Below are 11,854 nucleotides of genomic sequence, written 5' to 3'. Positions count from 1 at the left end.
ATTGCTTAAATTGTATTTGACTTCATCTGTCTCATGAATTAAGATGAAAATTTTATGATAAAATGCTTGCATTTTATAAATTTCCACGTGAGCAGATTGCGAAATGTCATGGTTCAGTTCAAAAGTACTTGAAAATTACTTTTGAAGCTTGAACTTGTACACATTTGTTTTCTGGATAAGCTGAATTTTGAAGCACACATTGATTTTCTGGATACGCTATTGTTAAAAAATAATAGGTGGCGATGATGAAATGTGCAGTATCTATCATTCCATTTTAAAGAACATTCTAATTTAAATAAATATCACTACAAATAAAAGAATAAGAACTCACATTTTTATCAATGAAAACATAAATAGTTACATAAGATAAAAGTTTTCATCAAAAACACATATTTATACATCTTTCATTTTTTTAATTGCATTCATTTCATTATAAAATGCGAACACATCATCCATAGAAAAAGTGGTATGTTATTCAACTTAAAATCAAGTGGCAATTTCATTATTGTAAATCACACTATGATAAAAGTCACAAAATGTCTATCCAGACACACATTTAAGTTATTATATCACCATGGATAAGAGTGGCGCAGTTTTCTGAAAATAATTAGAAAAATGAAGCAATTGTTCTACCATTTTTCTTTCGTGCTGAAAATTTCATTTTTTAGTTTTGAAAATAGAAAAGGGGTACTTAGTGGTGATACTTTGCCTAACTAGCCTTTTAGTACACTAATGTGATTTTAGGGTGGCCACAGTTTATCAAAATTCAAACACTGGTTGAATAAAATGGACGAAAAATGTTTTAATGAATTTCTATGTACTAAAAACAATTTGTATATTAACTATTTGAGCTAAAGTGCGGTCAGCAGATTTTTTAAAAATAAATTGAAATTTTAACACTTTAAAAATTTTGAATATTCCCAAGATGCTTTCTCCACCACATTTCACATTTTTCAGACTGTGGCTATCATAGATGATTTACTATATTACTTTCTTAGTGCTTTTTATACGTAAAAGCCAACCCGGAAGTGCAGTATTCAAAGTGAATTCAAAGTAATATTTTAGTAAATTTAATTAATATAAAATCAATTTGCTTAGTTTTCCAAACAATTTTAAACGTCTCTGCAGCATAATTATTAACTCCTACATATTTGTTTGCATACATGCATAGTGTTGGCCAAAAATAATTGAAAGCAATTTTATTAAATCAAAAAGTAATTGGTAAAACATATGATTTACTGCCACTTTAAATAGTCAAGTGACAAGGGAGGCAGAATGTTCAGTAACTTATGTGACATGCAAACATATAAAAATTGAAAAAAAATTTTGGTTGACGAATTTAAAGGTCCTATGTTAGCTTAAAACGATAGAATTTTCTTTAACTTTCAAATTATAATATTCAAAACGAACAAAGCTGCTTACATATTTATGCACTTAAAGTTATCAAATCAAGAGGTTATTTGGTTATTACTACTAAACTAAAATAATGGTATTTTTCTTTTTTCCAATTTATATGTTCAAGATTTTTTTTTATTTTGAAAGAAAAGCTTTATAAATCTTATATTCTTAGGAACCAACTTTAAAATTGTGCACACATAAAAAGAAGGGCAAATAAGTGATCTTCAACAGTTATCAAATTTTATTTTAACCATGTTGTAAGTCGGGCATTTGAAAAGAGTATAGCATTGTCCCCTTGTATAATCAACGTAGTTTAGTTACTTTGAGGATCAAAAAGTGGCACTATCGTAGTATAACATGGTAGAGTATACTGGGCAATCTTAATCTTAAAAAAAATAAAAGTAATGGGTGCAGGGTATACCGGTTAGTGACATTAAACTTTTTAAAAAAAATCAGTGTAGGGTATACCGAGCAAATGTACACCGGGAAGTGGGACTAAAAGAGAAAAACTAAAGAACATTTATCGATTAAAATAGTAAATGTCTATTGAATACAGATAGATCGCTTATTGGTCTAAAACCAAGACTTTTCTATATTTTTAGTTACAGTGTAAAAATTATGGCTTTCTACTTATACACTTAGAGTTAGTACGACAAATATGGAAATGATTATCTCATTTGCGTTTTAACTATTACAGGGCAAATAAGAGAATCGTAGAAATTTAAATCTTGAAATTGTTTCAATTAATAATATTTTAGTACCTGACTTACAAAGTTAAATTAGTAAATACATGTTTCCCTTATTCTTAATGAAATACATATATAAAAAAAAGTCTTTATGTACATGAAATAATGAGTCGATTCCTAAATAAATTCTCTTCAATGACACAATCATGAATTCGGATTGCATGATTTAGGAAATGTTCCGCATGTATGCAGCGGGTATTTTGAAATACTATGATTCATTTTAACATTCTATATCATGTCGAACGTAGCCTTCTTATTCTTTCAAAATCACGAAAAGGTCTTCTAGAAATGGCATCAGATACCGCAGTAGGATGATTTCTTATTTGCGTTATGTGAACAGAAGACGGCGCTTCCGATAATAATCTCTCTTCGGTTGATAGCAACGTTGTCGTACCGGTACCAACGTTTGGTCTGTGACGGATAAAAGGACCGTACCAGGGTTTCTTTGTCTTCTTCGGCGCTGTTGTTGATGGTTCGAAACTACTACTTTCTGCCCGTGTGGTTGCTGTTAGGCGACGATTTGCATTTTGATGATTTGCTCTTGTATCTCTGACAGATTGTCTTTCAAGTTCAGGTGTAGTACTTATTGCAGATTGAGCACTGAGATTTGTTCTTCGAATTTCATTTGATCGACCTCTTGCTGGAGATACGCTTAGACGTGGCTGTCTTGCAGGAGGTGTTATGTTTATGGTTGGTTGCTTTGCTGGAGGTATGTTTATCGCTGGTTGCCTTGCTGGAGATAAGTTTACAGAAGCTTGCCTTGCTGGGGACGTGTTAACAGGTTGCTTCGGTGAAGTTATGTATTCTGGTGGCTGATGTACTGGATGTATGTTAACTGTCCTCTCTGGCGATATGTTTGAAGTTGGCTGCCTAACTGGAAGTCTGTTTGCTGTTGGCTGTCTTACTGGGATTATGTTTGCTGTAGGCTGTCTTAATGGAAGATTGCGTCCTTCTCTCGTACCGGTAGCTGTTATAAATAAATAACTAGTTGTATTAACTGATTGTAAGTAAAGAAAATTACAGCAAAACTTTAATGATTTGAAATGTATTAGCTATGAGAAAATATAACTTTAAAATTAGAAGCAAAATTAGCGCATTCTCTAATGGTGAGTGTTAATGCAACAATTCGCTGTAAAAAGAAAACTGTCTTGAGGATGACAAAAATAGTGGGACATTTTTACTTAAATGAAGAGAATATTTTCTGGTATTAACTACTACATTGTTTTTTTTAATAAAAATGTAGTACCATAAGAAGGTTTACAATAGTATCTAGCATTGCGATAGCTCTTGTTGCCAGTTATAATTAAGCAACACTGGCATCAATATTCGTTTCGTGATTCTTTTATGGTCCCCCGAAACGAATAGGCTTTAAAAAATGAATGAATTCACGGAAGATCTTATTTCTACAGCAAATTACAATATATACAGTTTTCATTCTTAAAATAACTATATTTTAGACAATTTTAATCAAATTATTTCAAATATTTGAGAAAAGAAAAGATTTTCTGCAACACAGAAAGAAAAAAAATTACTTTTTTTGTTACAGTATTGATACATACGAAATTTTTGCTACTAACTGTAAATAATAATATAAAATTGTGGAAATAAATAAATGAAAATGACTTAATATACAGAATGAATTCCAACACAATATTTTATCAACCTATTTCATTTAATAAGAATTAATATAATGGTATATAGTATAAATGATAATAATAAAACATGTTAAAAAGGGACTCATCATAACATGCTAAATTTCATTACTACTTTTCTAATGAAAAAAAAATTTCGCAAACCACAAAGAAGAAGTTTCGAACGAAAGGCAAATAAAAGAATGATAGAAATTCCAAGCAAGCATTCCATTAGAGCCAGAATTCTTTGCGTGTACAATGAAAATGCAAGAAAGAAAAAGGAAATAAGAATTAAGGTAAAAAAAGTTGTTGAGCACAGTTTTTAGCTAAGATAAGATGATATAAGGTCCAAAAAAATCTCTATTAAAGTTAGAAATTAATAAGCATTTCGATTCGCATAAAAAGGTTCAATTATGTTAACTATTTGCCAATCACAGGAAAGAAGTTACGACCAAAAGACAAATAAAAGAATAGTAGAAGGCTTAATTATTTTAACTATTATACTCTTGACCTTTGAAAGTAGGACTTTAAGGTTAAATGTTTGAGAAACATGCCGTGCGTTCTTCGTAAAAGACGATTCCTCTTCTAAAGGAAATGTTTTAGCACAAGCGTTTTATCATTAGTATTTATTTTGAGGAAACTAGATAGTTCTGTCCGGAATACATTATTAATATCAATATTTAAAGGCATTTTACCTAAATAGTACTACTTTTCATACTTAAATTTTTATTCGTTACAAATCACCGGCAATTACATATGAAATATTTAATAATAAAATACAGTCATTCAGCCACTTACGTTATTTCTTTGCTGATAACATTTGTGAGGTAAGTACTGAAAACTGTTTTCGCAAGGCCTGCTAGCGATACGATTTTTTAAAAAAAAGTTGCATTCCACCCGGGCCTTAAATCATACCACCCTTTTAAAATATTGACTGTTTATGATTAAGGGTAAAAGTAGACCATGTATAACCTAAAATAATTTTTTAATATAATCGGAAATGTTTTTTTTTAAATGGCAGGCACATAATCGGAAATGTGATATGAAACTAACTGTTACAAGTATAGCCTAAAAATTTGTTAATGGAGTTTGATACCACGTTTTACGAAGTTCAAGCTGACTCTTCACTTTTAATAAGTGACTAAAATCCTTGACTAATATCCACTTTTAATCCTATGCAATCTTGTCAAGCAACTTGATAAGATTGCATAGGAATTATAACCAACTTTCTTCAACATAAGTTTTGGAAATGGGGAAATTGGTTTGATTGAAGCCTAGCCTTTTTTTTTTTTTTTTTGCTATTGGAACAGATCAGTCTAACAAGTCTCATTACTAATTAATGATTACTAGATCCTTACTTGACTAACCAGGAAACATATCGCTGGTACCAAGTTTAAATGACACTTCTGCACTCACTTCTCATTCAAATAACATGAGAAGTGAGTGCAGAAGTGTCGTTTTAACTTTGAACCAGCGACATTACTTAAATGTTTTTTTTATCACTTTTCTTTTCAAGGGAAGAAGGAAAATAAATCTCATTAAATTTGACGAAATAGTTTCGCTCCTTTCCGGTTGATTCATAGATTGGTTTTATCTTCTGTCAAAAAGTCAATTTAATTAAAGATCGTCTCACCAGGATAGTTAACGTTTCAAATATGTCATGAGCCTCACTGACAAGATGAAAAATAACGTAGTATGAGAAAGTTAGTCCAGAAATAGTACTCAGCAACTTTACGATAGTTTGGGTGAAGTACAATTTAAGCTGCTTGGAAAACTACCTGTTTAGTATAGTTGAAGTTGATACGTTTTTCCTAAATCCTACCGGTGTGATTTAGGACTACACACGAAATACAATTTAGATATAACAACGCAAAGTTTTAAATAAAATATTATTCCAAGCTTCAAACGAGAGTTAGCCAGCAAAGAAACAATTAGACATAACATAATAAGTTGCTTAAGAATTATATGATATATCAAATAAACTGCACATCATTTTAGTTCTGCTCTATCCTTACGCACGATGCTCAAACATTTCGCTGAGAACTTGTAAAACAGAAAAACTTAACTCAAGTACTCACAAGTCACAATCAGTGACTTGATTCTTTTACATAGAAAAAGGGCTCTAATTTAGCTACTATATTATAAGTTTCCAAAAGGTGTTCCATAGAATCTTAGGGTTTCGTGCAAGAGTTAAAAAGATTCCGAGAAATAAAATTTTTAAAAGGTAATGATTTTTGAAACCTAAACTATATACTTACACCCAATCAATAATCCATTATTTATATAATATTAGATAAATAATTTAAATGAAATAGTTTATGGCCATTAAAAAAAGTATTTACAAATTTGTCTTAATATAAACATTTATTGAAGGAAATAGGAAAATCATTGATAAAAAAATGGATTCTAATCATGGCATTAACATTCACGCTTTTTAAATTAAAATAAAACAATTAAATTTATTAACCAAGAAACATGTTTACTTAATTATTTTTAACGTTAATAGCAGTTCTTTTTAAGTTTCATTTGACTGAAAATCGTCATTAGAATTGTTTCGTTTTAATTTCCACTTTTGAACAGTGCTCGAAAAAAAGAAACAGATCACCCTGAATAACTTTTGATCTAATGATCGGATCTTCTCAAGAAAATCTTAATGGCTCAAAAGGGTAACATTAAATATGTTATTTAATAAAGGCTGACGATATTTTAAGTTAAAAAATCAGACACAAAAACGTACTTTCTTTGAATAAACCTACTTTTTTTGATAGATTTGAATTTCTGTCTCCCAAAATATAGGAGGTAGCCGCAATCTGGGAAATATGGTCCCAATAATTCGGTCAAGAGATTGCACCAAAGTTTGGACCCCTTTATGTTAATTTTACTTTTGCGTATTTTGCTATATCTCGAGAAATTTTTAAGCAAATTGAAAAATGTTTGCACACAATTATAAAATTTGTTTATCTACAGATAATTATCTACAAAAAACAACTTTTAGTAAGCATTTATTATTTTTTTATTTTATTTATAACGGTTGAAAGAATTTTGAATTGTAAGGTATAGAAATTTTTGCATCAATTAAAAGAATATAATGCTATGAAAAACTACAAAATTTGAGCAAAATCGGTTGAATAGTTTCTAAGAAATTAAGCTTCAAAATAGTCAAATATATAAAACTAGGAGGCTTCGCCCCCTTCTCGCTAGCGCTCGCCATCCCCCGGAACTGCTTTCGCAGTTCGTTTCGGATAGCTTCGCCGTCCGATGCTCGCTTTGCTCGCTCATTGGATACGTTCTTAACGTCTAGCTTTTGTATACTTTTTTGAACACTGAAGTTTCGAAAACTTTTCACTTTAGAAAATTCTAAACCTGTGCATTTCAATATTAATTCGAAATTGCAAACAGTTCACATATTTTTCAATTTCAGTTGTTGAGAAATGTGTGTATATGTGTATGAGAAATGAAATAATTTTGTGAGAACTTTTTTGATAATTCGGTGAGAATTCACCCGATTAGACATATGATGCTCACTACGTGCTCTTGCACACCGAAGCCTATCAATTAAAACGTATTAGCGTTATATATAATATAAATTAGCCATATGATGCTCACTACGTGCTCTTGCGCGCCGAAGACTATCAATTGAAAATTAAAACTGTTGCCAACGCGAGAAAAGAAATATCATCGGTTTTATTGATACATACGTATTAGCGTTTTGTATAATATAGATTCTATTTTTCAGGCACTATTCAACCGAAGAAATCCGAATTCGTCGAAAAAGAGATATGTTTATTCAGAGAAAGTACGTGAACTTAAAATATCGTCTGTACTTATTAAATAGCCTATTTGAGGTCACCCCCTTGAGTCATTAAGATTGAGTCCTAGAACGCGAAGATCCGATCTTTAGATCAAAAGTTATTCTGGGTGGTCCGTTGCTTTAACTCACTATACATGCAACAAAAAACAAATTCATAACTACACAATATTTAGCTCCATGGCTGCGAATTTATCTGTGAAACAAAAACTTTTTGAAGGCTAAAAGATAAACGATGGCAAAAGTTTGATTCTCCGTATTTCATTTTAATTTTGTAACCAGCGTGTAACAGTCGACTTAAGTTTGAATATATGAGTAGCAATGCTTAACTCCATATCCTTGTAATTTTGAACTCAAACAAGAGGACAAGGGAACTCCTCAATTAAGTATTAAGAGAAATTAACCATCTTAAAGGATTTTTTTTAACCGTCGTTGAGCAGCTGACTTAATTTTATAGGTTTGCGGCTACTATTGTTCAACACCGTAGCCTTGTAATTTTGAGTCCAATCCAGAAGACAAGGGAACTCTTGGATCGAATATTGGGAGAAATTTGCCTTCGTGGAGAACGTTTTTGATGGAGCTAACCCGCATTTGCATTATATGGAGAGGAAGTCTACGAGAACCTCCCACGGTTAGCCTGGCGGCAAGGGAACTCAACCATGATCCCTCTACCACTGAGGATATTTCACGTCAGCNAATAAATAAACGAAAATGACTTAGAAAAAAGTTAAATATCACAGATTGAATTCCAACACCATATTTTTTCAACCTATTTCATTTAATTATAATTAGAATTAATATAATGGTATATAGTATAAATAGTAATAATAAAGCATGTTAAAAAGGATTCATCATAACATGCTAAATTTCATTACTACTTTTCTAATGAAAAAAAAAATCGCAAACCACAAAGAAGAAGTTTCGACCGAAAGGCAAATAAAAGAATGATAGAAATTCCAAAGCTAGCATTCCATTAGAGCTAGAATTCTTTGCGTGTACAATGAAAATGCAAGAAGGAAAAAAGAAATAAGAATTAAGGTAAAAAAAAGTTGTTGAGCACAGTTTTTAGCTAAGATAAGATAATATAAGTTCCAAAAAAATATCAATTAAAGTTAGAAATTAATTAGCATTTCGTCTCAAATAAGAAGGTTTAATTATGTTAACTGCTTGCAAATCACGGAAAAGAAGTTTACGACTAAAAGGCAAATAAAATAATAGTAGAAGGTTTAATAATTTTAACTATTATATTCTTGACCTTTGAAAGTAGGGCTTTAAGGTTAAAGGTTTGAGAAGCATGACGAGCGTTCTTTTTAAAAGGCGATTCCTCTTCTAAAGAAATGTTTTAACACAAGTGTTTTATCATTAGTATTTATTTTGAGGAAACTAGATAGTTCAGTCCAAAATATATTATTAATATCAATATTTAAATGCAATTTGCCTAAATAGTACTACTTCTCATACTTAAATTTTCATTCGTTACAAATCACTGGCAATTACATATGAAATATTTAATAATAAAATACAGTCATTCAGCCACTTAATTTATTTCTTTGCTGATAACATTTGTGTGCAGTAAGTACTGAAAATTAATTGTTTTCGCAAGGCCTGCTAGCGGTACGATTTTTAAAAAGCTGCATACCACCTTGCCTTAAATCGTACCACCCTTTTAAAATATTGAGTGCTTATGATTAAGGGTATAAGTAGACCATGTATAACGTAAAATAATTTTTTAATATAATCGGAAATGTGGTATAAAACTAACTGTTACAAGTATAGCCTATAAATTTGTTAATGGAATTTGATACTACGTGTTGCAAAGTTCAAGCAGACTCATCACTTTTATCCCCTTACCGATCGGTTAATTTCCTAGAAAACGGTTATTAAAGTGCCTATTTTTTTATCCCTGTCTCCCTGATGAGTGCTGACATCTAGTTTAAAATAAACTAACTATCTACAATTACCTTGAAAATATCCTGGTACTGCCATCTGGTGTGTAAAATGAGAAATAAAATGTTTTCCGGGCGAAAGAAATTAATTAGTTTTATTCTTATTGGCGCGTTACTACTGAACACTCTAGCCCGGAAATATCATGGGAGCGGAAAATAGAGGGCGAAACCTCACCCCGTTATTTTCACGGGAGCGAGAAGGAAGAGGTTAATACGTGCAACTTGATAATATTGCATTTTTCAGGACTTATAACCAACTTTCTTCAACATAGGTAGGTTTAGGAAATGGGGAAATTGGCTTGATTGAAACCTTTAACAATGGTATTGTTACAGATTATTCTATAAATACTAGATCATTATTTGACTAACCAGAAAACATATTACTTAGATGTTTTTTTTACCACTTTTTTTCTTTAAGGGAATAAGGAAAAAAAATCTCAGTAAATTTGACGAAATAGTTTCGTTTCGTTCCGATTGATTCATAGATTGGTTTTATGTTCAGTCAAAAGTCCGTTTAATTAAAGATTGTCTCACCAGGTAGTTAACGTTTCAAATGGATGCAGTTATGTCATGACTCATGAGTCTCACTGAGAGGATGAAAAATAACTTATTATGAGAAAGTTAGTCCAGAAATAGTATTCAGCAACTTTACAATAGTTTGGGTAAAGTACAGTTTAAATGGCTTGATAAACTATTTGTTTAGTATAGCTGAAGTTGATACGTTTTTCCTAAATCGTACCGGTGTGATTTAGGACTACATATGAGATACAATTTAGGTATAACAACGTAACGTTTTAAGCAAAATATTATTCCAAGCTTCAAACGAGAGTTAGCCAGAAAAGAAACAATTAGACATAGCAGAATAAATTGCTTAAGAATTATATGATATATCCAATAAACTGCACATCATTTTATTTCTGCTCTATCTTTACACACGGTGCTCAAATATTTCACTGAGAACTTGTAAAACAGAAATACTAAGTTCAAGTACTCAGTGACTTGATTCTTTTACATAGATATGCACGTGAAAAAAGGGCCCTAATTTGGCTACTATATTTGGGGTTTCCGAAAGATGCTCCATGGAATTTTAGGGTTTCGTGCGAGAGTTAAAAGGATTCCGAGAAATAAATCTTTTAACCAGTAATGATTTTTGATACCTAAGCTATGTACTTAGATCCAATTAATAATCCATTATTTATATAATTTTGGATAAATAATTTAAGTGAAATTATTTAAAGTAAAATGCCATTAAAAAAAAGTAATTATATTTGTCTTAATATAAACATTTGGTTAATGAAATATGAAAATCATTAATAAAAAAATGAATTATAATCATTGCATTAACATTCGCGCTTTTTAAATTAAAATAAAACAATTAAATTCATTAACCAAGAAACATGTTTCCTTAATAACTATTTTTAACGTTAATAGCAGTTCTTTTTAAGTTTCATTTGACTGAAAATCGTCATTAGAATCGTTTCATTTTAATTTCCACTTTTGAACAGGGCTCGAAAAAAAGAAACGGATCACCTTGAATAACTTTTGATCTAATGATTTAATCTTCTCTGACTAAATTTTAATGGCTCAAAAGGGTAACATCAAATATGTTATTTAATAGATGCTAACGATATTTTAAGTAAAAAAATCCGACGTAAAAACTTACTTTTTTGTATAAACCTACTTTTTTGTTGTTGATGGATTTGAATTTTTGTCTCCCAAAATATAGGTGGTAGCTGCTATCTGGGAAATATGGTCCCAATAATTTGATCAAGAGATTGCACCAAAAATTAGACTCCTTTATGTTAATTTTACTTTCGTGAATTTTGCGAGAAATTTTTGAGCAAATTGAAAAATTTTTGCACACAATTATAAAATTTGTTTATCCACAGATAATTATCTGCAAAAAACAACTTTTAGTAAATATTTATTATTTTTTTATTTCATTTATAACGGTTAAAAAAATTTTGAATTGTAAGGTATAGAAATTTTTGCATCAATTAAGGGAATATAATGCTATGAAAAACTACAAAATTTGAGCAAAATCGGTCGGATAGTTCCTGAGAAATCAAAAAAGTCAAATATATAAAATTCTATTTTTCAGGCACTATTCAACCGAAGAAATCGTGCGAAAAAAAGGTATGTTTATTCAGAGAAAGTACGTTTTTGTGTGCGATGAACTTAAAATATCGTCTGTACTTATTAAATAGCATATTTGAGATCACCCCCTTGAGCCGTTAAGATAGAACGTGAAGATCCGATCTTCAGATCAAATGTTATTCTGGGTGGTCCGTTTTTTTAGCTCACTATACATGCAACAAAAGACAA

The 11,854-nt window shown here is 30.6% G+C and overlaps 1 protein-coding gene across 1 annotated transcript in view; it reads right to left on the bottom strand.

The window, feature by feature from the left end:
* Positions 1 to 2,245: 2,245 nt before the first annotated feature.
* Positions 2,246 to 11,854, bottom strand: part of LOC107440194 (uncharacterized) — a 40,516-nt gene continuing 30,907 nt past the window's right edge. The window contains exon 6 of the mRNA XM_071179238.1: positions 2,246 to 3,111. Coding sequence (XP_071035339.1) covers positions 2,378 to 3,111 — 734 coding nt within the window. The 3' untranslated portion in view covers positions 2,246 to 2,377. The remainder of the gene's footprint in view (positions 3,112 to 11,854) is intronic.

The sequence above is a fragment of the Parasteatoda tepidariorum genome, chromosome 3, assembly GCF_043381705.1.
Source record: "Parasteatoda tepidariorum isolate YZ-2023 chromosome 3, CAS_Ptep_4.0, whole genome shotgun sequence".
NCBI classification, from domain to species: domain Eukaryota; kingdom Metazoa; phylum Arthropoda; class Arachnida; order Araneae; family Theridiidae; genus Parasteatoda; species Parasteatoda tepidariorum.
The sequence above is the reverse complement of the archived record's forward strand: the minus strand, read 5'-3'. Positions and strand labels throughout refer to the sequence as shown.